The sequence below is a fragment of the Streptopelia decaocto genome, assembly GCF_964273445.1.
Source record: "Streptopelia decaocto genome assembly, chromosome: 4".
In the NCBI taxonomy this organism is placed as follows: Eukaryota; Metazoa; Chordata; class Aves; order Columbiformes; family Columbidae; genus Streptopelia; species Streptopelia decaocto.
Genome location: NC_138658.1, coordinates 23440079 through 23467406, shown reverse-complemented (window position 1 = coordinate 23467406; position 27328 = coordinate 23440079). Strand labels below are relative to the sequence as shown.

At 38.3% G+C, this 27328-nt stretch overlaps 1 protein-coding gene across 6 annotated transcripts in view; it reads left to right on the top strand.

The window, feature by feature from the left end:
- WDFY3 (WD repeat and FYVE domain containing 3) overlaps positions 1-27328 on the top strand; it is a 170269-nt gene that overhangs the window by 97819 nt on the left and 45122 nt on the right. For 5 of the 6 annotated variants that reach the window (XM_082050896.1, XM_082050897.1, XM_082050895.1 and 2 more), the window contains 16 exons: positions 1780-2011; positions 4670-4770; positions 5895-6113; positions 6892-7073; positions 8414-8645; positions 11501-11661; positions 12817-12928; positions 13316-13506; positions 14947-15099; positions 17316-17389; positions 17492-17653; positions 18654-18748; positions 20234-20354; positions 22073-22290; positions 24920-25155; positions 26443-26577. In XM_082050896.1, coding sequence (XP_081907022.1) covers positions 1780-2011; positions 4670-4770; positions 5895-6113; positions 6892-7073; positions 8414-8645; positions 11501-11661; positions 12817-12928; positions 13316-13506; positions 14947-15099; positions 17316-17389; positions 17492-17653; positions 18654-18748; positions 20234-20354; positions 22073-22290; positions 24920-25155; positions 26443-26577 — 2624 coding nt within the window. The remainder of the gene's footprint in view (positions 1-1779; positions 2012-4669; positions 4771-5894; positions 6114-6891; positions 7074-8413; positions 8646-11500; positions 11662-12816; positions 12929-13315; positions 13507-14946; positions 15100-17315; positions 17390-17491; positions 17654-18653; positions 18749-20233; positions 20355-22072; positions 22291-24919; positions 25156-26442; positions 26578-27328) is intronic. The other variant, XM_082050893.1, reaches the window with a different exon arrangement.

Here is a 27328-nt window from a genome sequence, read left to right as displayed (position 1 = left end):
TATTTTATAAACAGTGACTATTAAAAGTGACAGTAGTTTGCTTTTAAGTCTTGAGAAGGTCCTGAGTTTGTCGCTATTTAACAGTAAAAGGAAAAATATTTTTTTCGGATACTTTCATGTGCACATCATATGTCATTATGTCTATGTCATGTCTTTCATGGGTTCAGTAAGGTGTCCGATAAAAATACTGAAATTCCTACACTAAAGCATTATTCCATTTATTTCAGCTGGACTCAAGAACCTGGGTCATCATTAGCATCACTAGTAATGGAAAGGAAAAAAAAAGCATAACTTACCTAATGTGACAGAATCTCAATCTAAGTAATTGTTTCTCTTAAAAACAGGTAGAATCTTGAGTTGGAACACCCAGTCTTTATTATTTGAAGTTCAGCAGTCCCTTTTTTAACCATTCATTGATTTTTCATGATAAATATTTACAATGGTCTTACTCATTGCTCATTTCAATATGTTTACTTTTCTAGTATATTAAAATTGAGGTCTTTAGTAGTATGTGGTAAGAATGTGTGTAATTATGAATGCATAGTAACTTAAAAAATTCCAAGAAAACGGATGGACTTACATCAGCTTTAAAAAAATAAATTAAAAAAAAAAATAAAAAGAGGTGGAGGGCAGACAAGAACTCAGTTTCAGTCCTGGAATTAATGCTGAGGGAACGTATTCACAATGTATTTTGATAAGATATCCACCAGATATTCCTAGATTATAGATACATATGCAGACGCAGTGGAAATTTTCATTATACGTTTGTGTGAAATAACTGTCTGATTCCTCCAGCTCATCCGAACTTCTCTTCCACACACACTCTTTCCTGTTTTTAACCACGAGTTGTAAAGCCCAGAAATAGCTGTTCATGTGGTATAGGAGAGTCTCAGTAAATGGTAAAAGGAGGAGACTATTGATAAATCTTATTTCTAGGTGTCAGCTCAGTCATATGACCAATTGTAAAACATAGTTAAAAATATCTTAGTTGAAATGTTTGAATTATTTAAAAGGAGCTAGAAAGTATCCTGGATGATACAGAATTACAAGCATTAAATCCCTTCCTCCCACTGTCTACACAACTCTCATGCTTAATCTTTTATCCTTGAAGCAGTAATTTAATAACTGACTTCATGTTATGTGATCAAATTCAGTACATTTAGAAAGGAGAGGTTTAACTTATCTCTTGGCCAGTGCTTGCTTGCTTACTTATTTATTTTTAATAGAGTATAATTATGGGGGAAGGTAAATGATGAAAACAGTGAAAAGGTGAATCTGAAAGGTTGTTAACGTAGGAAAGGTAAGGCAAACCTGGCTTCCTGAATACTGCAACTGATAATGTTAAACTTCCTAAGCTAAGCTTACTGAGTCTTTCTGCTCATTGAGAGCTCTGAAACTTTTAACTCAGAGTTACAGTATCGGAAGAAAATGAAGCAGAGTTTTTCCTGCCTGTTAAGTCAGGCTGCAGGAATGTGCTTGAAATTGAGCCTCTGCCAATGAGACACTTTCCTGATGTTTGGTAATTGGGTGGCCTCTTGGCTCAGGTTATTTAGCTTTTCCACACCCTTTCTGTAGTACCTTGCACAAGATGTTCATCTTTCTGTCCGAGTTGAACCTTTTTATGATAAGACCAATACTTTCCAACCCATAATGTTCTGGCTGAACTAGTTGACGATGACCCACAATTCAGCTGCTGTGCTGGAAGCAGTACTTGAAAAGTCCAAATAAATAGCCTGAAAATGCCTCCAATGCTGTGTTGCTTCTTGGTTTTTACTGTAGATAGCATGGTTACCTCAACGGAAGGTCTGAGTTCTGACAGCGTCTTCGGCTCGCATGAAGACAGCCACTATCGGATAAGCAAGAGCCTGCTCAAGCCAGCAGAAGGGAGCACAGTACCCCTGACGAGAGTGAAGTGCTTGGTCTCCATGACAACCCCACATGATATCAGGCTTCATGGATCATCAGTTACACCGGCGTTCATTGAGTTTGACACATCTCTCGAAGGGTTCGGGTAAGGTCCTACAGTGCTCTCAGATAGCATGGGGCACAGTGCAATGTTTTCTTTCGGTTTTTCAAATAAAGGGACTTTGCAAACCAGAAACAAATTAGTTCTTTAAAGAAAAAAAATAAATACTTCGGGCCACATAGATTTCCACGCAGTCATTAATGACTTAAAACCAATGCTTGCTTGCCACATGTGAACATAGAAGTCAGTATGCATCTGAATGTTGACAGCACCCTCTCAGTTCTGGATTTCATGTGCCTTTCTACAATGAAGGAATGCAAACATACCCTTACAGAAACTCATTAGTTACTAGGGTTGTGTGCAACATTTGGTCCAAGTGCTCTGCAGCCTGCTTAATTTGCTGAAGAACTTGGAAATGAAGAAGTGGGCTAATAGGAAAGACAGGCAAAGCAGAGAAGGAAGCAATGTTGAGTCCAGATAACTAGAAAAAGCTGGTTATTAACTGGAACTGTAGCTTGAATATAACGCTTAACTCATTTTGTCTTTTTAGCACCCAGTATCACCTGCATTTACTGTGTTTTTCTCTCTAATTAAACACCTGCTAAGTGGTGTTCTTCATGAGGATCATGTAATATCATTTGACTTGGCTGTTCAGAAGACTCAAAAATGACACCATTCCCAGCATCTGTTTAAGGAAAATGTTACATCTTTTCAGTTACAAAAATGGAATAGAAAAATCATGAAGCATTCATTTTGTCCTGTGTAAAGGGGAAAATATATCAAAAATTGCTGTAAATATTCAGGCCAATGGCAAAGGAACAGGTATTTTTAACTGACCGGAGACTGGTCCATAGGCAGAGGTTTGCAAATAGGCTGAAAACCGGTACCTCAGAGAGGGCAGTGTTGTGGTGTACACACAAGTCAGACAACTGTGAATGGCAGCTTGAATAATAAGTAGTTGTTCAGATTTTCCCAGAAACCTCATTAGAAGCTTAAAAATCTTGACCAAAAGACTTATTGAAAGGTTTTTAGTGACACAAACCCCAGAAAAGGACAACTGCTCTGAAGTCCGAAAAAGCCTGACAAATTCTCATGAAACGGGTAGCTGTTAATTTTTATTTTGTGCTCTTCTACCTCTTCTCATATTTTTTTTTTAAAGAAGTGATTTGTTGTCCGGGGCTGTACCACAATTTCATAAAGCCAGAAACAGCTCCACTTGACAGAATTGCTCATCTTGACTTTTTCTTTCCAGACCTAGTATTTATATTACTGTGTTTTTTAAGTCTGTTTCTGTTCTGATGTGGCCTTTGACAGAATCACTTGCATCTTCATGTTTGCGTCCCAGTTTATTTGGGGTGATTGGTCTGAGAGCACAGTCCAGCCTGGAGATATGGGAGCTCTACAGCTCTGCACTTTTCTTTTCAGCTTTACTAAGCAAGGATGCAGTGCCCATTTTGCATCTGGCCTTCACATCCAATGTCATCAGGGACAGACTTCTTTGATAACAATTGCTGCTCAAATCTCTGTTCTACATCCTTCATAAGACAAAAGAAAACATTTTGGACCTAATGAGGACTTGAAGTAGGCTAGCAAAATGTCACTGTGGTTGCTCAAGGAGATTTGGAGGTGCTGATGGTATGGCCAAATTAATTCATGTAATGCAGCTGTGACTTGTAATTTCAACAAGTCATCTAAGAAGGCTGCCATAATCAATTACAAAATCTAGAAGCTTTTTGGTCTGTTTTAAAGTGGCACGGTGTTTCATGAACTCAGAGTTAACAGTCAGTTGGCAGACTCTTTCAGGTTATCTGCATAGAATGAACATGCTTGTAACACCATTGACCACAGGGGATTCGCCCAGAAAACAATATTTTCAAGAGGGAGGAATAAGTATATAGTGAGAATCTTAACCACAAGGAAGATCATAGTGACCAGAACCATGGACTGCTGATGCTTTCAAACTATAGTTTACATAAGAACAAAATAACTTCTAGTTCTGTCAGGCAACTCAGGTACTGTATACTTAAACGAGCCTGCTCAAGAGTAAATGTCAACAAAATCGTTATTCTTTAGTGAACAGAAGAGCTGTCATTTTGCCTTCAGTAGGACAATCTATGCAAACTGGAAGCTGAGCTCCTGTGGAGATTCACTCCACCTTGGGTAGGGTGGTCACTGAAATAGTTTGGGCTCTTAAAATCTTTCACTACCTAAGGGAGGTACTCCTTATATCTGTTGCCCTTGTGTACACAACATTGCTGGCTCTTGCAAGGACCAAACGTAGCTAATTTGGTGAAATATGACATCATTATAAGAGTGTACATCCTTAAAATAACACCACCATAGTATGCAATTACCAGATCCTTTGAATATTTAGTTAATCCAGTGTCTTTGAGAGTCCAGAACATCATCTCAAAGGGTGCAGCGAGTTATCGTTTCTTCCCAAGGAGTATCTTGTGCTCTGGAGCCACATGGGCCTGTCTCTGTGCCTTTGCAACAAAGACATACACTGTCAAATCTTTGCACTGGGGATACTTTAGCCTCACAAGGAGAAATCTTGATAATTCATTTCTATTTTTCATTAATATGTACAGTCATGGAGAGTGATGATGTGCCTATGGTATATTTTCCTAGGCTACATTTTGTTTATATTGAACTCTGGTTTTATTGACTTGCATAAACTCTAGTGTGTCTTCTGTTTAACAGCTGCCTCTTCTTGCCAAGTTTGGCTCCCCATAATGCACCTACAAATAATGCTGTTACAACAGGACTTATTGACGGTGCAGTTGTCAGTGGAATTGGAACTGGTAAGTGCTTGAGTGTGACTGTTAGCAGTGGTTTTTATCTGATGGTGTTTAGTTCTCTTATATTTCTTTGTCAGCCATGAAATGATAGTACCGTGTTAGACATTGCACACTCATAACTGAGAACTTTTTCTGTCTTTGTATGTGTTCCTGTTGTGGTTTGCCATGAAGTCAATGAAAAGCGATATAAAATACAAATGTGTGGTTGCTTTAAAAGTCAAGGCTTTCCACAGAAGGTTGAACTGTAATCAAGAGGAGTGTGTGAATAATGAACCTGGATACATTAAGAACAATTTGAGGTAGTAGTGTGAGGTGGCCAGAGCATAGGAAACGTGGGATGAAATATAATGCTGTAATTGTGGCTTTGTTCTGCTGAATTCTTGGTGGACTTCATTACAGGTGTAGTTACGCACATCATCACAAAAATCCTATTTAAATGGTTTGCTATCCCTTACACATGTTCACTGTATGCTGTTCAGCCTACAGGAACCTGGTGAGCTGCAGGGTTAATTGGACATGATCACTTAGTTAAAAAAGGTGTTAAATCAAAAAACTAAATTAAAGGTTTACTGCAGTTAGACAGAATTAATGTTAGACAGTACTTGAAGTCTTTGAACTCTGTTTTTCTGTGTGGGCACCCCCAGGAGAGGAAATGAAATCGGGTGTATGCAGTAGAGATCTTTGATGGAGTGCAACTCAGGTGTATATGGTAGATCTTCAACGAGTCACACTACAGAAGAACTATCTCATCATGATATTAGTGGTTTCTGAGGGCCTGATCCATTTCTACTTTTTTTGTCTAGGGAGCTGAAACTGGGCTGTTCTTAACAAGCATAGCTTCAGAGTTGATTTTTTGTTTTGGAATGTGAGTGAATAGTGTACAATTCATGCTTTCCTTCATTTTTAAACAAACCTCTCTGAGCTAGCCTTTGTATGGATTTTCCTCCAAGGCTAAGTCAGAAATAAAAGAAATATCATTGAGGTCCACAAAGGGAAAGTTTGAGAAAGCACAGCTCAGCTGGTATCAGTTGGGGACTTAGCTCATATGAAAAAAGGATCAGGAACACATAGGTATCCAAAATCCTAGCTACTCCAACTATATAATGAACTTTTGGTTTTGTTTTTAGGTGAAAGATTTTTCCCACCACCATCTGGTTTAAGCTACTCAACTTGGTTTTGTATTGAACATTTTAGTACACCTCCTAATAACCATCCTGTGAGACTTCTTACTGTAGTGCGGCGTGCAAACTCCTCGGAGCAGCATTATGTATGCCTTGCCATTGTCTTCTCAGCAAAAGACCGGTCACTGATTGTTTCAACTAAAGAAGAGTTGCTTCAAAATTATGGTAAGAGTTGTGTTGTGTTGTGAGCTAATCCTGATGATGATATGGGGATGTGACAGCAAGTTTATCTTGAATCTCATGTCTAGGAGAACTGTGCATGATGGTACTTTTGTTGCAGCTTCACCAGCTCCAGATGGGTTTTGACAACGGAAAAATTTTAAATATAAACATTCACACAGAAATTAAGGAGATTTTGTAATTTCTGAAGATGATTTGATATCTGTATATAAACTTTTGGGTTTTGGTGTTTGTTTGTTTTTTTTTCCTAAAACCCCAAGGATTATAGCTTTGAAGGAGGGATTACATAATTGTTTTTGGAAGGTGTTTGCCTTTTATTTATCTTGTTTTGTTCATTTTGTTCATTTTAGACATCGTCTCGTGAGGTGCAAATGTTAACTATCTTTGCTTTGAAAAAGCTTGGAAATAGTAACCTAGCAGGTTGTGAAGGCTTTTTCAATCTGGATAGTCCCAATGCTGGAGGGCTATTTGAATGCAATCATTCATTCACTTGGTGTTCTAACGCTGTCTTCAGATTTCAGAAAGAGTTTGTAGCTACATTCGGTATCTGTGATCAGGGGAATTACAGGAGGTGCAGTAAATACCTAAGTAAAGCTGGTGAGGCTGGTGCATTTGCATTTACATTGTTAACTACATGCTTTCTAAAGTTTTGACTTTAATGTATGGCTATAGATGGTTTTGGATAAAGTCTAATGTCATAAGAAGCTTAAAACGGGCGAGTAACATTTCTACTGGTGCTCACTAACTGGCACTTTCCCTTTAGTCGATGACTTCAGTGAGGAATCGTCATTTTATGAAATTCTTCCTTGTTGTGCCCGTTTCCGCTGTGGTGACCTCATTGTGGAAGGCCAGTGGCATCACCTTGTTCTGGTCATGAGTAAAGGCATGCTAAAGAACAGCACAGCTGCGCTCTACCTTGATGGACAGCTCGTTAATACTGTTAAGGTAAAATAGGTCTTTAAATCCTCATTTTTACTGGCTGGAGTGATTTCTCTCTATCTGCACATATATATATGCGTATAAATAAGTAATATCTAAAAAAATATTGAAGTCTTAAAGTGAAGTGGACATGTTGCACTAACCGTGAGGCAAGTGTGGCATGGCTACACTGCTGAATAGATGAATTAGAAGGATGGTAAAAAGCTGAAGACAACTTATCCCAGGACCATGTAGCAGATCTAATTTTGAATAATAGGGAGATTACAGAGTAAGACAGCTTTGTCAGTTTATCCATCTTGTTCCTTTTCCAGCACTCTTGCCACCCCAGAAATTGCATCCCCTTGGCAGTGATAAGCACTGAGATGTCCAGGGCTGTTATGAGTTGATTGTAGACGAAACACATTTAATTGTAACGGTCAATATTTTGTTGTTAGGTGGAAGAAACTGGGAGGCCAAAAGCAGAGAGCAGTGAAGTGCACTGTGGACCTGCCCACAGCACAAAGTATTTCTGACCTGTAACTAATAACCAAAGAGTATTTGGCATCTGGCAGATGTGGACCTCAAGGGAGTAAGCTTATACTGGTGTGGGATGCAGATTAGCTAGTATAACTGTACTGCCATACGTAAAATAATTTTTTTTACTTTCAAAGTTTGCCTTTCAGTATTCCTTTTGCAGAAAGAGGACTATAGTAACTTTACTTGTTATGCTAATAGATGTAATGCACAAGCATGTATCTAGCCATCTCTCTGGCTGTACATGACTACATTCAATAGCTGGTAACAGAATTTTTACAAGATAGATAAAAATGTATGTGAGATTGTTACTGCCGTTATAAAAGGACAGCATCTTACCTGTGTATTTGTTTTACTGCTATATGAAAATCTTATCAAATTGAGTTCATCACATTCACACTTTAGCTCAAAACTGTATAATTACCAAAGGCATGTTTTCACTGGCTGAAGGAGAACAACACAAGGTTATGAGATAGTCTTACTGCTTCTGCAAAAAATAATGACCACCATAAAGCACCACATACTTACAATCAAGATGCACCTTGTTCTTTAATATTTTTAAACACAGAACATACACATTCTCATCCTGTGTTTCCATACACACCTTCATCTTTTGAAAGCTATTTAACTTCTGATCTTTGCATTTACAGTCTGGTTAATGTCCTTCACTAACTTTTGCTGTATGGTATCAGAATACTGTGAGTGACGTGTAAGTCATTTGGTAGGTCCCCCACTTTGCAGATAATTTTCCCGAATCTCTTGCCTGTCTGCTTTCTTTTCATGATACCCATGCTCTCGCAATAACTTCTCCATGTTTTTTTTCTCCCTTACAGCTTCACTATATCCATAGCAGTCCCAGTGGGTCTGGTTCTGCCAACCCACCTGTCGTCAGCACCGTCTATGCCTATATCGGCACGCCGCCTGCACAGCGCCAGCTCTCGTCATTAGTATGGCGTCTGGGCCCGACACATTTTCTGGAGGAAGTTTTGCCTGCCCCAGGCGTTAGCACCATTTATGAGCTGGGACCAAATTACGTCGGAAGCTTTCAAGCAGTATACGTGCCATGTGAGTACAATTCAAATGGCAGCAAGTGACTTGGCGGGGTGTAGTTCGATCTTTTGTGCGTGTGTTGGGAGAAGAGGTGAGGCAAGAGAGTATGCGGTAGCAGAGAGGACAAGCTAATTGTTCATAGGAAGAAGATTAGTAGGTACTATTGAAGAAGATCATAGAAATCCAAATTACTGTTTTAACGTAGTTCTGGTAGTTCTCGTACTGAGATATGATAGAAGTACTTGTATTCCTCACTCTGCTTTTAAACCAATTAGAAATGCTTAAAGCTGTCGTTATTTGTGCTATATATTTTATTTGCCTGTAGAAAGTGAAACTGGAAAGGCATTTTGACTTGTCAGTGTCTAGTGATAGCGTTCAGTAACAGACCTGCAATGTATGCTGCACTTTAAACGCAGCTGTCTTGAAATGTCATTGTTTGTAAGGTCTAAATAGGTCAGCTGAGAAAAAAAGTCAAACTAGGAGGGACTGTGGTGCAGCAGATAGTCTTTAAGCATGTTGCAAACAAATCTGGGCAAGTCTATTACATGTTTTAAGTGTTCTTGTTTGAAATTGAGGGAGTGCAACACAAAAAGGTGTGAATAACCTTGTTAGAAATGTGTGTTTGTAGCCCTGCTTTTAGCTGTGCAGACAACAGATTCTTCATTAGCTCTGGTAAGGTGAGCTGTCACTAGCGAGATTTTCCTGTTCCATAGAGCTCCCTGTCTTTCCCTGCAGTTAGAGAACCGCCTCACTAACATCATTGCTTTACCTGTCTGTCCAGGGCTTTTCAGTGAAACATAAATAAAAATGGAGAACATATCACATCATCTTGTCCTTGCATTGTCTTTCCGCATGAGGACCATAACACTCTCCAGCTCTTCTGGAGAGAAACTGTCACCATCTCCAGGGAAGGAGACAGTGAGTGATGCGAGTGGTAGGAAATCAAAAGTATGTACAGGGAGTGCACAGAGACTTTTCTTAATGAAAGCTTTCCCCTAGAGTGGTGACAGATCCTCCCCCCAAAATGTAAATGATGTTCAGGCTGTGAAAGAATGAAGTGTAATGAAAAAGAAGGTAGTTTGCCTTACGCATCTTGAGCATAAAACTTCAGGGGGGTTGAGTTTTGTCATGTACAAATCTGTGTCATGTACTTGCTTTTTGACAGCTAACAAACCTGGCAAGCAGCTCTGGCTTTAGTTATCTGCTAGTCAATTGTAATTCCCCCTGGAAGGCATTTTGACTTGTGCAGTGCAAGCTTTAAGTACTGAATTAGCTGAAGCAAATTCCATGAATGTGAATTTGTTCATTCACTTCCAAGAATTAAAGGTCTTTCTGCCTTAATGCAAAGGCCGTGTTCACCAGGAAGCCCACAGTAACTTGGAAGAATTCTGCATTTCTTAACATGTTGACTTTCTCAGTGTGGCAGTGTATTTCTCCTGCCCAAGTTTTGCTCGGTTTGTTGTATTTCAGGAGTTGTCTGCTCCAGAGAAAAGGACGTTTTTCTATTTGGGGCTAAGTTTCTGTTTGTGTCATATGCACTGTGCCAAACCCTAAGGTTTGATAGGGTGTGCAATATGAAGCTCTCTGCCTTACCCTTTTATCTTGGCCTCTCTATCCAAGATGCTTGTGTAATGATTATTTGTGGGAATCCTGGAGAAGGGAAGAACCCTTGCAGCCTTCTGCTGTTGTCCTTTGTAGGGAAATCACATCTGACCTGCTGCTTGCCTATGCAATGCTTCTTTCCTAAGTTTTGTCCCTGTTTTCAGTGAGCAAGATTGCGATCTTCTATTTGTCCTGTGTTTAAACAAAATGAAAAACCTGTTACTCTTTAGAGCATTGGAAAGACCCCTCAGAGAGCAGTTATTAGTTCAAGAGAAGGAGTTCCTTAGCCTGTTCGCTGAAATGGAAGAATGTTCTCAGGGCAGCCAGTGATGAGGATCCAATTGAGAATTGAATTTATAGAGAAACCAGGATTTCTGAAACTCTTAAGTGAGACTTGACAGGGACTTGACCCTGATTCAACAAATTATGTAGCCATCTAGCTTCTCATTTGTTTTGCTGTTAGGCGAGGACCCTTCATGCTTTTTAAATTTCATTAATGTATTTTGCTAGAGTTGCAAGTACCTTTTGACCTGGAATGATGATGCAGAGGTGAATCTCCTTAAGTTTTCAGGTGCTGAGTTTTGCACGCTTCGTCTGAGCTTTGTGAATAGCTGTCAGTTGTCGTGTTTGCAGTGTCTCACTGGAAGTATCCACTTTTGGAACAGTGGATACAAAATATTAAAGATATGATTGTATATTGTCTTCGATGTCTGGGCCTTTTGCTCTTTATTCAGTCTTACATTTCTTTTACTGTTCTCTAAGGCAGGTTTCCTAGCAAACAATAGTAAAAAGGCTTTTATCACCGGCAAAGATGCAGGTGGACCAAACACATCTCTCTTATTTGATTAATTTGTTTTTCTTCAGATGGGAAAGGAAGTGAACAGCCCTTTGGCTGTACACAAATTGAGAATAGGGGTAATGTTACCTTCAAAAATTTCAGATGAGGAAGCACCACATCTTGTCTTGCTTGACCAAGCCACAGACTGCCAGTTGCAATTATGGGTTAATGTAGTAGACCTTCTTGAAAGGAAATGTTTCCTGTGTATTGCCCTTTTATTTTTAGTAGCAGATTTATTCCACGACTCGCATGCTATTGAGCTACTCTTGGATGCAGCAAACAAGTATGCAAAGACAATATCGCGTCTTGGCTATTTGTAAAATGTTTCTTCTATACCTATTCTGCAATATAATTTGCTTAAGATTTTACTCTTAAAAGTGAAAAGAAAAACAATGGTATTACTGAAATGAACTTTTATTTTGTCTTTAAGGCAAAGATTCAAAGTCTGAAGGAATCAACCCATCTCCAGTATCTTTGGTGCCAGAAGAGAAGGTCTCTTTTGGTCTCTATGCGCTCTCCGTTTCTTCATTTACAGTGGCAAAAATAAGGAAAGTTTACAACAAGTTGGATAGTAAAGCCATTGCCAAACAGGTATGTTGAGAAATTACTTGGTTAATATGTACTGCTTGTTTGTTCCTTTCTTTTAACTTCTTTCAAGGCAGTTTGCTCAGTGCAACCAGGAACAATAATGTACTTGGTCAGAAAAGTTGCCCCTAATTACTTCCTAGTTTAAAAATAAAATAAAATAAAATAAAATAAAATAAAATAAAATAAAATAAAATAAAATAAAATAAAATAAAATAAAATAAAATAAAATAAAATAAAATAAAACAAAATAAAATAAAATAAAATAAAATAAAATAAAATAAAAGGAGATCATACTCCTAGATTTTATTCACATTCTTGAAATTACTAGTAGCTTGGTATCTTAGAACCTTTTGGAGGTATTTTGGCTTTTTAATGTGGATGACAAGTGTTATCTTGTTGAAAGGCAGTTAAGATTTTATTGTTGAACAGTATTTCTTCATCTGCAGATGAACAAAGCTGATAGCTTAGTCCTCTGACTGTGATTCAGATTTGGAAACCAGAATATCCATTTACATTTTTCTTCAAAATATGTTAAAATTCAGGAATCATTGGTACAAAGGACCATCTGTGAGGACAGGCTGAGAGAGCCAGAGCCTCCAGCCCAGAGCCTGGAGAAGAGAGGGCTCTGGGGAGACCTTTTTGCAGCCTTTCAAAATATACAAGGGGCTTATAAGAAAGAGGGACACTCCTTATCAGGGCCTGTAGTGACAGGACTGAAAGAGAGTAAGCTTAGAGTGGACATAAAGATGAAACTTTTTACGATGAGGGTGGTGACACACTGGAAGAGGTTGCTGAGATGAAGTGGTGCCCCATCCCTCTAAGTGTTTAAGGTCAGGTTGGATGGGGCTTTGAGCAACCTAATTTAGTGGAAGGCGTCACTGCTTACAGCAAAGGGGTTGGGCTGGATGATCTTTAAAGGTCCCTTTCAACCCAAACCATTCTGCAATCCAATGGCATCATTTTTGAAGTTAGATTAATCTTCCTTGAACTTTGGAAACTGGAGGTTTGTCTTAACTTTAGAGAATGTCCTAATGACTCTAGCATAGTTCTACGTTACACACTCTTTATCGCAGGAGGAAAATACACATGTTCAGGCTTACATAAAAAAAAAACAAACCTCTTCCCTTTAGCCCCTGCATTTGTTCTTGTTTTGTTCAGCTGGCGATTTCTTCTCATGAAAATGCCACCCCTGTGAAGCTGCTACATAACTCAGCAGGGCATTTGAACGGACCGGCACGCTCCATTGGTGCAGCTTTGATAGGATATTTGGGTGAGTTGAGTATTTGAGAATTTTTATGTTTAAACATGATTAGTTACTTGTTAATAAGAACTTAAGTGTAGAGAATAAATAATGTAATTGATTAATGTGGTATTAATGGTACATTGTTAAATGTAATTAACATTTTTTTATTTTATGGACATTTCTTCAGTTTATATGAGTGTCATTATGAAAATATACTTAATTGCCTTATGTCAAACTATTTTCCAGTGCAATATTTCCTTCATCTCCTCTTTCGAGATGTCACAGTTCTTCAAGTGATACTCTTTTTCTAATTCAAACAATGCTAGGAAGTGGATTATTTGCATGTAATCACAGTGATTTTCTACAAGGATTAATTTTATTTGATTTGAATTTATTTTTGCTGCCTTTACACAGGAGTAAGAACATTTGTCCCCAAGCCTGTTGCCACCACACTGCAGTACATTGGTGGAGCTGCTGCTATTTTGGGGCTTGTAGCCATGGCGTCAGATGTAGAAGGGTTATATGCAGCTGTGAAGGCTTTGGTCTGTGTGGTGAAGAGCAATCCCCTAGCCAGCAAAGAAATGGAAAGAATCAAAGGTTATCAGGTATGTCAGAAATGCCTTAAAACAGACCAGGCTGAATTTCACTGTCTGTCCTAGCAGTTGCTTTGGAAATTCCTGGTTGTGCTGTAGTAACCTGACTTTCTGCTCCTAAGTTTAGCATAGATGACTGATTTAGGATGGCTTTTAAAGGAGAGAGTGGAAAGTTTTGCTAAGCAGTTTTGTACATTTAGGTGTTTTGCTGAAGCTGACCCTTCATTAATAGCAAGGAAGAGCACACCTAGGGGACTTGGGTGATTGTTTTCCTGTGATGGTGAAGTCAATCCAGGGAGCATGTGTCTCCGTGATCTGCCAGCAAGAGAGCAGGATAGGGATACACAAAGAAAACTGAACAAGCAAGCTCCTAAAATTATCATTTTGAGGAGACTGCACAGAACTTGTAGTTAGTGATGCTGTTTGCTTTCAAGCTGGAGACTTCTTAATTCTCCATTGGGGCGGGAAAAACACAATGTTATGCAGGAGGATTGGTTGGCTGACTTGAAAAGATCCTCACATAATCAATGCATTTTGCGCTTCTTGTGGAGATGGCTTTACTGAAATGGAAGGTTCAAGCTGAAGTTTCAGTACCATATTTGCAAACCTTTTAATGGTGATGGCAAGTATAGTTACGTTGAAACATATTATTCCATGTAGCCTATCGCAGACTTTGGCTTACTTTGACCAAACAACTCTAGACAGTTTTCTCCCTGCACCATAAGCAATTGGGGGATCATCACATATGACCTTATATTCCACTCATATTGACCTCACCAAATAGCATGTTTTAAGAGGGACAGGGACTCCCAGAAACCTGTGTTTCCTTAGTAATGTTCCAAAGAGGGTGATGAAGCTGAACAGGCCAGTATGTTGAGAGTTTGACAAGTTTCCATCAGAAGAAATAACAATAGCACATCTGGCAATCTGTTCTTCCCCAAGCCAGGTTATAAGAAGCTGGAGAAGAAGTGAGGACTGAAAGGATGACATGTATGGTCATGACTAGGGCAGCAAAGAGTAGCAAGAAAAAAGAAAGGCTTATTCAGATTTATGCTGTCATGGCTGCTTCTCTGCCAGAATGTGCCTCGCATTTGTGCATGCAGTACTCTAGGAGTCCTGTATTTGTGTGTCCGTGCTTGCTGTCCAGGAACAGAAGTATCAATTATGTATCATGTGCCATCTTAAGCTGACAGCTGAGAGGTGTGTGTGTGTGTGTGCCTTATCCTTGGGGCCTAGATACCGTCTGCAGTGTAGAACAGAGGTTTCATGAGCCGGAGGGTGTCCTGCATGTGCCCTTTTTCTAATTAACCATAATGCCACTTCCAAACTTTTTCACCAAGGGTCTCAGCTACCAAAAAGGAAAACAGACATTTCATCTGCGCTTCTTTGTGTTGGAACAACGTTGCCATGTGTTTGTAGGCTATTAATTCCTTTTCTGTTTATTTGTTCAAGTTGCTGGCAATGCTGCTAAAGAAGAAACGATCCCTTCTGAACAGTCACATTCTCCATCTGACTTTTTCCTTGGTGGGAACTGTCGATAGCGGGCACGAGACCTCCATTATTCCGAACTCTGCTGCCTTCCAGGACCTACTCTGTGATTTTGAAGTATGTTAAAGCGGCTCAGAAAAGTGATGATGATACTGGATAGCGATTAAGTCAGGTGCTGATAGCATACCTTAAATATTGAACAACAGCAAACTAGGCTGTTATCCTGAGAACTTACTATTTTATATATAGCATGGTAAAGCAGCTGAGTAGCAAGATTATTGGTAACCTGTGAGACACTGAATTGTTGTTTTGTTGAACTAAAGAAAGCAGAGAGGTTCTGAAGGAAATGCTAATGCAGCAGAGGCTGATAAACAGTGTTACACAATGCATAGAACTTGTCATTTACTGTTTGTTCTTTTGGTAATATCTGTACCTGACACAGACTGAGTAAAAGTATTCTGATTGGCATATACTAAAGTAAATAAATATACTAACACTTACAATAATCCAGCTATAAGATACTGACTTAATAATGCAAGTCCATCTTGTACAAATGGCTTCATGAAGCTATCCATTTTCTTTTTTTTTTAGATGTCCCTTTAGTATTTCAGAGCACTCCTGGAAACTATTTAAGGGTTTTGTCTATGAAAAACTCTTGTTGCTTACTATAGCCTTTATTTTAATAAAATCAACTGGCCTTGTTACCGTTTTTTCTGAAAGCTTGAAGGTCTTTAACACACCCAAAAAAAACCCCTTGCTAATATTAACAATACACTATAATCATGGCACAAAAAAAGAGGAAATCAAAAGGGCAGACCTGACGGGTTTTTTTAATCTTAGTGGGGATCTAATACAGAGGGAATTTCTCACCTACCAAAGTTATCTGTTTCTTATTTGATATGTAGTATTAAAACTAGAAATAACTATGTTCCATGTCTAAACTTAAAGTCTTCAGTATCACATAACTAGTTATTCTTTATCAAACCTTTTAAATTACAATAATGCTTACTTTGTGTTCACAAAATTAAGCACAGGCTTAACAGAAGTTATAACATCTGCAAGAGGCTGTATTTGTGGTAGAGTTCTTAAGGTAGATGAAAGTTTACCAGAGAGAAGGGTGTGAATCACAGCCCAGCTCCTTTTACAGTGAGGCCTGAATTCTGCTGAAGAAAACTTTTTTTCCGCTTGTTTTTTTCCTTTTCCTCATAAAGGAATCTGCTGAGGAATTTCATAAATGGTATCTAGTCACTCAGACAGCATCTACTGTATGAAAGATCCAATTTCATGGTTTTTAGTTCGGGTCTGTCTTTTTTTCCCTGAAGGCCGAGAACAACTGGAGAATGAATACGCCTAAGAGACTAAAAAAAAACCCAAGAAAATAAAATATGCAAGTCATAAGTCCATAAGTCACTAAGAAGAAACTTTCCAAACACCTCTGGTTTTGGCTTGGGGTTATTTATTTACTACTTTATTTCTGTATTCAGAAATCACTGACCCAGACATTTCACTTAAATTGGATAAATTAGATGTTCTTACTCTTACGCTACACAGGGAAATGAAAAGATTTGTTCTGATCATTTTAGGTTATAAGAGTAGAAGAAAAGCAAAAGCTAGAAAGCTTTTTGTTTAAGCCGGTTTTATATACAAGAGCAGAAGTATTAATTACACTTTGTTCAATAGCAAGTCAGTTTTAAGTTTTGCAGCTATAATTGTGAGTTTTGTGGCTTTTATGTCATTTATTTCATCTATTGATTGAACAATTGGTTTGAGGATTTTTGGTTTTGTGTTTTGGTTTGTTTTTTTGGTAAATAATTTAAAACGGTGTGTAGGAAATGCTGGGTAAAGATTAAAAAAAATAAATCAGGGAAGACCTTGAGTTGAATCTTGGCGGAAGACAGTAAGTTAATTTTACAAAGAGAAAATCTTCACTTAAGCCAAATAACATGGCATTTCACATCAGTCTTTTAAACCCAAAATAACTGCTTTGGAGTCCTTGCACCATTTGTTTAAAGAGGAATTCCAGATAATGTCTTTTATGTCTACAACTGTTCAATTTTTCAGCATGATACACTTGCAGAGAATATGTTGGCTACCACTGTGTGTTTTTGTAGTCTTTGCTAGTGTATTTAATATTTATCCAAGGCTGAAGAATAAACAACTGCAAACCTTGCAGTGAGCTTTTGAGCACAGTGGCCAGGTGAATAGTCATGTAGATGAACAGTTTAATCTCTTCAAGCCTTTCTTGACTTTTGGTATATTAAGCTCGAATATCAGTTTTTAATCTTAAAGTGGATTTGGGTACAAAACATATCATTGTTTATTTTGTGTTACAGGTCTGGCTTCATGCACCCTATGAGCTTCATCTGTCATTATTTGAGCACTTCATTGAACTTCTCACCGAGTCCAGGTACAAGCTGATTCCAGCCCAGGAATGAGACTTACAGGATTAGGTAATACACAGAGGATGCTCCAGTTTTAAATTGCCACCTCCTTGCTTTTCTTCTTCCAGTGAAGCGGCAAAGAATGCAAAGTTAATGAGGGAATTCCAGCTCATCCCAAGACTGCTCTTGACTCTTCGAGATATGTCTCTGTCCCAGCCTACTATTGCTGCGATCAGTAACGTGCTGAGCTTTTTGCTTCAAGGCTTCCCCAGCAGCTACGACTTGCTCAGGTAGCCCACTCCTCTCATCATTCCAGCTATTGTGTTTTTATTGTGTTGATCTTGGTTAAAAATACTTCATGGTAGTACTGTTGTGGAGTAAGTAACATGAAATGGTTGTGCACTGAGTTTTTTTCCTCTAAGAAGCTACTGAACTAGCCGTAGGCAATAATTTTGTTAATGCCTTGATTAACATATGGAATTCAGTTTGTATCTAAACAGGTATGACCAAATGATTAAACTGACTTAATATTCCAGAGGTGAAAAGTGAAGCTGCTGTACTGCAGCTCCCTTGTTCATGTGAACCACTGAGCATTTTTCTAAAATACAATTTAATATTACTTGAGATGGAGTGTAATGGTACTTCTGGTTCAAGATTTTTTCTTAATCACTGGGTAGAAAAAATATTTAAGGCTGTCAGATGTAGTACTATTAATTCTGACTGCTGAAAGTTACATTAATAATTGGAATTCATACATACAGGAGTACTTCAAATGCTTTTAAATGAGTTCAGCTCCTTCATGACTTCGTTTTTCTCATCTCCTGTTTCATTATAATGGACATGGATAAAATATTGCAGGGCTTGGCGGTTCTTTGCATACGAGTGGTCATGTTTTTGGCTTCTCGCTTCAAGTACAATTAAAGAAACCAGAAGCATCAACCTGAACATCTTGCCTGTCTTTGTTTTAGTTAGGCAGGACAAAAAAATGATTCAAGAATAAACCTGTTGATTTTATTCTTAAATTCTTTTGGAACAGATGGTAGAATGCCTACCTGAGTGTTCCTTGTTGTTCTTCCTGAAAATAAAAATGAAAAATATCGTATAACTTGGGAAAAGTTGTACTAGCTAGGGATCAGTTCAGGTTAATTCCAGAGGAAAGATGTGAGAAAGTTCATGTTTTTGGGTATCTGCCTCTCACTAGTTTTATGGTTTTATATTTAAGGTGAGTTGGTGATAGATGAGAGTGCATCTGTCATATCAATGAATGATGTTTTCTCTGTATATGTCAAGGTTTGGACAGTTCATCTCTTCCACTTTACCTACATTTGCAGTCTGTGAGAAGTTTGTAGTCATGGAAATAAACAATGAAGAAAAGCTCGACAGTGGTAAGTATGGCATGGCCTAGAAGCAGAAGAGAAATACTTTATGATCTCTTTGCGCTTATATACTTTAAATGTAGAAATAGTGTCATTAATAATATTATAACTAGCTGCCATTTAGCTGTGGTACTTAAGATTTCCCTATTGTGTGCAAATCAGTGCAAATCCCCTGTACCATTGTTTTATTTTCCTTTGTTTAACACTGCATGGCTTTGTTCTGTTTCTTCCATTCATTTCTTCAAATTGGCTGGCTGTCTCTGCTTCTTTCTGGGAAGAGAGAAAAGACAAAAATGGATTACTAGGTGCATCTGCCATCTACGTGTGGAGGAAATGAAAAAAATTAACTAAGTCTAGTTATTTTTTTAGGCAAAAGAAGAAGTTTCTTTACTGTCCTTCAAGAATGCTTATACTGATGTTTTTAAAGACCATTTCTATCCTTTTCCCTAAAGAAAAAAGGCTCATGCATTTTTCGGTCAGTCTCCCTGAACAGAAATGTTTTAGCCCCACAGTGGATGTCACCCAACTACATAGAAGGCTGTGTCCAAAGATGCTGTGTTTCTGCATCACTTGGCACTATTCTGGTGCACAGGGACAAGTGAGATAAAAGCATTTCTGCTTCACAGTTAGATTTACTGGTCTGGTTTCCTGAAGAACAATGTTTGGGCAGTCTGCACATTCGTCTTTATCCCTCTGTACTTCTCCTGTTCCTTCTGAATACTTTCGTTTCTTGCAGTGCACAGACTACTAAATCCAAACTTTTTAGTGAAAAAGGAGAGGGTGTTGGAGTGAGAGACAGGTTGGTGTTCCCACTATGGACTGGCTGTGGTTTTTTTCCCCAGGCTAACCACAGCCTGAGCTGCTTTTTGTCTCCCTGGGGGACTGAAGAACCCTGGGGAGAAATTCTGCCATAGAAGATGCTTTGTGTTCTTGTCTGTGACTTGTGTACAAAACCATGGCTCAGATAGTGTGTCCATTTATCTGTCTTCATCTTTGCACATGTTGCCTCAAGTTGCAGTTGTCTTTTTTTTGAAAATAATATAAAAACCTGGTTGTCCTTTGACAGCATAAGGTAAAATAAGAGGGATTCACAAAATAACTGTAAAGTTAGTCCTGAGCTGTGTGTATTGGCTTGTTTAGTAACTGATGATGAGTTTGAGGATCTGTCCAAACAAAAGGAAACTAATTTTTCTTTCTATTTTTATAGATCTGGAGGGATTTGGGAAGCATCAGGGCTTTTTTTCCCCTTGGAATTTTTCCTCCATCCACAGATTTCATAATGCAAAATGTTTATCTAGCTACTGTGTGTTTTTTTTAGTTTGGTCAGCAGCATATAGCAGGCTGCCTGCACTTTAGCACAGCTTTCTCTTAATCTGAGTGGCATCAGGTTGAGTTTGCTTAGGTGTGGAATTTATTAATACCTTTTAAAATATCCAAGTTCCGAAACCCTAATTCTGCCTTTTTTGTGTGTGTGTATGTGTGCTTGGCATTTAGGAACAGAGGATGATTTTGGAGGACTTGTTTCAGCTAATCTTATTCTACTGCGGAACAGGCTTTTAGATATCCTTCTGAAACTTCTGTATACATCTAAGGAAAAGACCACTGTTAATTTGCAGTAAGTACAAAAAAAATGAGGTAGAGAAAGGATATTATTAATTTTTTCAGAATTGTACAGCCTCCATTCAATTCACTAGTTGCATTGCATAATTTCATAGGAACTATTGAATGATATATGCAGATGTCACTAAATAAGCTTTGGATATGCTAGCAGAAATGGAATGCATGATCATTCAGTTGTATGCTGTCGGCTGTGGTAGTAAGAATTATAGTGCTAAGCAGATGCTGGTGTAACTAACGCGTAGCAGCTATTGCATTGACAGGCTTTTGGTTTGAATTTTTTAAAAAAAACATGGTTGACAGCATTAGTGGAAACTTATGGTTCAAGTTAAGAACAACAGAAGTAAATATCAGCAGGAGAAGAAAATACATAGTAGATTTTGGGGGGAGATTGCTTCTTATTGTTACTTCATGGTAGAAAAATAGCATCTGTAAAATTGTTAATTTTAAAACTTTGAGGGACGGAGGATCACAAGTGACTAGGATGCACTGGGAACAAGTATGGATGTCTGGCTATTTTGATTGTTGCTTTGGGGTTTTGTGTGTCTGTGTTTTGGGGTTTTTTTTTTGTTGTTTTTGTGTGTGTTGTTTTTTTAGTGGGTTTTTTTGTTTGATTGTTTTTTTAAGTTTTGTTGTCTGGAGACCCAGGTCTTTAACCCTCACTCTCCTTGCATAGCCCTTTGTGCTATTTTCTCTGAACTTCATTTGTGGCTATAGAAAAACTAAAATCAGTCAAAGAGACGACTTGTGTCTTTAGAGAAGTGAGAGAGTCATTTTCTCATTTGGTTAAGATCAAATAACTTCAGTATGATTGATCATTAAGATCATTGACCCTGGAATGCCTCCTAAGTCCTTAAAACTGCATGTGAGGGAACATGATATTATAGTTTTATGAGGCATTAGATTCACATGGTGAATTGGAGAAGAGACTTTGAAACAATGTCAAACCTTGAAAAAATATAACTATCAAGCAGCTGCCTGGTAGGATGTATTGAGTCTCTTGGTGGCATTTTGTGGATGTATGGTGCATGTAGATAATGTAGTGATTGACTGAGTGCTGGTTGACATACAACCCAGACCTGTTTGAGCTTTTCAGCAATACTGCCTAAATAAAAATAAAATAAAAAAAAAAAAGAAAAAAAAAAAGAAAAAAAAAAAAGAAAAGAAACCATGTTCTTTCAAATATTCCTAAGCAACTCTTCCCTTAATTAAAAAACAAACAAAACAAAACAAAAAAACCCACACAACCACAAACAGACCAAGAAACCCCACAAACAAACAAAACCTTCATCTTTTACTATCAGTTTATTAAAAGGACTTCTTAAAGCTTTCTTCTTATGTATGGCTGAAAAGTATGTATCTGGAAATTAGAATTTGTAGACAAATGTTTCCAGTTTAGCATTCCACTTTTGTTGTCAAAAGCAACAATTAGAGAAATCTTGTACGATGGAATTAGTCTCAGCAGCTTTATTTAGTCTTCCCTTTCTGCTAAACAAATACACTGTACGTGTTCCATTTAACAAGATTTGGGGAACAACAGTTCTTGTTGTGTGGTAGACTTACCTAAGAATTGAGTTAACTCTTTGATAGATGTGAATTTTCTCCTATCTTGGAGTTTGCCCTCTAGTGGAGGACACTGATTTTTGTTATCTATAATAGAGGGAAACGAAATGCTATAAAATGTGACAACTTTTTAATTTTTTTCCCTTTAATTAGGGCTTGTGAAGAACTGGTCAAGACACTGGGTTTTGATTGGATTATGATGTTTATGGAAGAACATCTGCATTCCACCACGGTCACGGCAGCCATGCGGATTCTGGTGGTCCTGTTGAGTAATCAGTCCATCCTTATCAAATTCAAGGAGGGTCTCTGTGGCGGCGGCTGGCTTGATCAGACAGATTCTGTCTTGACCAACAAGATCGGCACTGTGCTAGGTACAGCATGTCAGCACCCTCACGATGGAAGAGTCGTGCGGGAGCATGTGTGCGTTTGGGTTACGGTTATTGTGTGAACACCGGCACACCACTCCTTTCTGTTACTGTTTTCTAGGCTGTAATCAGATGTCTTTATACTTGGTTTTTCTTAAAACTAAAAATTAATTTCCTAAGGAAAAGGGAGCGTTTTTACAAAACTGCCCTTCAGTTCACACAATAAAGGATTTGTTATAGTTCAGTCTTACCTCATCTGTGTGAAGCCTGGTGTAGCGGAATGATAATCAGGTTTTTCTGTTGCCATCATGCTAAGGTTAAGTGTGTCCTGTGGGCAGGCACATCTGAGCTAGATGCAGAGACAGCACAGCTGTGTACATAAGGTGCTTAAGCTAATAAAGATGCAGTAAAATTTACTCATTTGTTGACTTTTATTAGTTAGAACACATGTGGTGTTATGCCTGAGCTGCTTTGTCTAGTGAGTTCTGTGCCAAATAGATTGACCAGTTTGGATTTTTTGCTACCTTGGGAATTTCTGTGTTTACGATATCATCTCAGCCTTTCTTTTACTCTCCTTTTCCTGTGTCCTTCTCCATGCACGCACACTCTTTCATTAAAGACATCGTTTGTGGGTTTTTAAAGTCTCATTTATCCAGATTATCAGACCTTTCCATTACCCCGCATGATCTAAAATTCAGTGTATAAGACTTGAGTGCTATGAAACCCGTTTTGAGCATCACCAGCCTGTCTGAATTGCATCTCCAAGTGTCTGAAATAACAGATGTCAATTCTGTGTAGACAGGGGTAGCAACAATTTCCCATGGGCCTGATTTTTTTTTTTTTTTAGTCAAATTAAGATACTGCTTTTGAGATGACTGTCTGTGGAGATCTTTCATGAGCTTGAGTAGGCTTTAGGTCAGGACAGCGGTATTAACAGTATTTTCAACTTAATTGCCCCTAAAATTACTGTACAAGGAGGCACCTCTCTGTGTTGCAGCAGTCTATGATCTGCTTCTGTGCTAAAGAATTTCCTTACTGGTTTATTATAAGGAAGTAATTGTGAAGCGTTGCTGAAGTGATCTTACTTCAGGAAGATGGCTTATCCTGAAATGAAAATATAAAGTCTGATTTTTTTTTTTTCTGCTTTGTCTCCTTTGAAATCTATCAAAGTATCTTATGCTGTCTTGTTATGTTTTTCATAAATGAAACTGTCTGGGAAATCTGTCTATTTACAGTGGTTTCCCATACTATATCCCTCAGGATATTCAACTAGGAACATAGGATGGTTCTTTGCATTATTAATGAATTAGGAAGGTTAAGGAAAACAGGTTTTCTGAAATCATATTACCTGTGTAAACATTAAATGCTAACATACCTTAGCATGTGTTGTTGGCTAATTCTGGTTGAGGTCATGTATTTTATTTAAGATACAATTTTTGCCCATGCATGTGCCTTAAAATCTGAAAAACATTGTTAGTTAGGGAATTGATTGTGTTTATTCAGTATCTGCTTTAAATGTCTGGTAGAAAAAATCTTCTTAGAATCATTCTTAAATGAGTTTTTGATTTAAAATCATATTTGGAGAGCATCTGTAGAGTTTTTGTATGTTCCTATTATAGTATCACTGTAACTGAATCCAAACTAGACTGTGACCAAACAGATATTTTTAAATTTGTGTCTCATCAAATGATAGAGTTCATCTTATTTTTATACCTTGTATTTTTTAAGAAATTATGACACATTGGCTCAAACATTTCTCAGGAAACCAGATACCAGCTATTTTTGTTCAAAACTGCTGATGGAATCCCTTCAACTTTGTAGCGAAGAGTTAATTAGTGTGAATCCTGGTAGATATTTTGTGTTTTAAAAAAGTTGGTTTCTGGTAGAAAGAAAATCTGTATTAGAGCCTCAGAGAAACAACCTGATCTCTGACAGTGTCAGAAGAATTGCTCACTGTGCTGATGCAGAGACTGAACTCCTTCCTCAGTTCAAAATAAACGCTTCTGCAGTCCCAGTGAGGTTTCTTTGTTGTTTTGTTTTGGTTTTGTTTTTAAATAGGAAAACAAAATACCTAGGTAGAAGCAGGGTCACAAAAGGTGAGCCTTGTGCCTCTGGCAGCACTTGAAAATAAAGCAAGAGCATTTAATGCTTCATACTGGCTGCAAGATGCCTGTGAGACATCTTTGAAAACCAATTAGCAGACTGTCATCTTAAATCGGCCATAGGATTGCTGATTGGTAATATAAATCTGTACTTGAGATTAAAGTGAGACTTGCCTCAGCCAGGGAAGTTTTTTTTTCAGAAGTTTGGGTGTCTTGAAAGTCTGAAAATGTGGTCACAGTCAGAAAATGCGTCGCTGTGTGTATGGAGTAGTATTAGGCGGCCTATATGGAGCAGTCTCATCTATGTTGTATGGGAAGGCAACCTTTTCCTTTTTTTATTGATTAAAAAAAAAATTACACATCTGGAGCAGAATTATGTAATATGTGTGTGATAGCCTGTATGCACATATTCATATTTACAGCATTAATTTCTGAGGCGGTACCGTCTCGAGTTTTACGACTTGAGTAAGAGTGAGCTTTGCGGGCATTTCCCTGTTACTATTGTTGTTTTTTTGTATTTCTTCTCATCTCAGGGTTCAATGTCGGCAGGAGTGCTGGTGGCAGATCGACAGTTCGGGAGATTAACCGGGATGCTTGTCACTTCCCTGGTTTCCCCGTCCTGCAGTCCCTTCTCCCAAAGCACACCAATGTCCCCGCGCTCTATTTCCTCCTCATGGCCCTTTTCCTGCAGCAGCCGGTCACTGAACTGCCTGAAAACCTGCAGGTCAGTGCGCCTGTCGTCAGCAGCCGATGTAAGCAGGGTTGCCAGGTAGGGATTATCTGGTAAAATGTAAATATCATTCTGTCTGTCATGAAAGAAAATGGATTAATCAGCTGTCTCGCAGTTATGACGTGGTGTTTGTGCAGAGCAATTTGGGGTGGAAGAGCAAGGTGCTGTGGGGGTATGTGGAAGCCAGCCTGTTATAGTTGTCAGTGGTGGCTTTCAGGTCTGTTTTGGGGTCAAATGAGAATCACAGGATGGTTGGGGTTGGAAGGGACCTCTCGAGATCATCTAGTCCAGCCCACCAAGAAGCAGATTCCTGGTTCGAGTTGGTATGGTGTGGGCATTGAAAGGGTCCTGCTTTCTTTGTTATTTTGTTTTGGTTTTAATTATTGTTTTCTTTTTTTAAAGAGTGGGGAGTTCCCATGTTAAAGAGTGTTCACAAGGTTACAGACAAAACAAGGTAGCTTTTATTTTAGAAAGCCTCTATGTTTTTGTAGGTAGGAATCTCAGTTGTTCTCATTCTCAGCAGGTTGATTGTGGACTCATTTTAATTATATGTAAATTATTAGATATTGTATGGTCTGCAACAGAATCCTAGGAAACCTTACAATAGTGCATTATGGAGATAAGCCGCACTCCAGATTGACAAAGTGCCAGTTAGACATGGGTGCAGTGCTAACATTTATTTATCAGTGGGAACTGGAAAGTAAAAATTTCAAATGGGAAGGTATTCTGTCTCCCTGTTTTCTCAAGAGGGATGCTTGACAGCACATTCAGGTCTGTGCTACATTGAAGTAGAGGCATGAAGCTCACCTCCTGCTTACACCACTGAAGTATGGCACTGTTAGGCTGAAATTAAATTCAACTGCTTCAAGTATTTAGCAGTAGGACTCAGTGATAGAGGTGGGCACTTTAATTTTTTTATTTTTTAATTGATTTAGTTTTTTGACTTGCTGGAAAATGCAACTTGGTTTGTTTGTTTTGTTTATTTTGGTTTTTTTCTGGGTGACACTGTATGGGTTTTGTTGCTAGGTGTGAGTGAACTGGGGTGATTTTGCAGCACTTGTGCTCACAGGTCTCCTCTTGCTTCAAAATAGTTAACTACAATTCTCACCTTCTCAAGGTATTTATGTTAGCCTGTGGTTAGAATGAATTTTCCTCTGTGCCTCGTGACACATGACCTTCATATGAAGTTTTGGGGGATAAAATTTGAATGATGTAAAAAAAGTTCATTTTTTAGATACTATATCATAGGTATAATAATAAGCAATATCGCATTGCACAGAAGAAAGGGATTATTTCATGTCTTCTTTCTTATCTTTCGCCTCTTAGTTTGATTTAGACTCTATTTGGACATTCATATTTGGAGTTCCTGCCTCCTGTGGCACTGTTACCTCTTCAATACACAGTGTTTGCACAGAAGCTGCGTTCTTGTTACTGGGAATGCTGAGGAGCATGCTGAATTCCGTAAGCATCAAAATTTTGTTCATATTTGAATGTACAGAATTGTTCAAGTTTGCTATGTGGTTAAAAGCCAAATTAGAAAAGTTGAGCTTTGTTAGTGTCATGACACACCCAGCTGTGAGTTAAGCTCATGCTACTTGGGTAAAAACCATCATTGTCAGTGGGTTATTGTATCTTAAGTTGTTATTCATTATCTGTAGAAATATTAGCAGCAACAAAATTAGCACAGCTTTTTCACGTAAAAGCTGGGCTTTGTGTTTTGCTGCAATGAAAACAAAACAAGAAAGCAGAAGGATAAAATGCCCTTGGCAGAGATCATTGAATTTCTTTCCTGATTAACATTGTGAAGGAATGTTTGAGACTCTATGTCCCATCTGTTCAGAGCTATGTGAGTTGTAGATTTCGCACATGAACCTTTCACATGCAGAGAAGTCCCCTGACTATTAATAGGCACATGCTGGAGGAAATTAATTTACTGCCAGAAAAAATGTGTCATCTTGTCATCTTTGAATCTAATGTCAGGAGCAGTGAAAGTTGTTTTTTCAGTGGGAAAATTTTGTATTTCCTTGAAGACAGAGTGTGTTAACTGCTGAAAATGATCTCATGAAATGTTTGAAAAGTAGCACCTGTTCAGTTGTTGCCTGTTTGGTTGTTGTGTGTTTGTGATAGGCTCTGGGAAGCATGGGTTGCATGTTTCCTCCATGTCAACATGTTCAGGAGTGTCTCTGGACCTGAGTACTGGTCACGTGTTTGT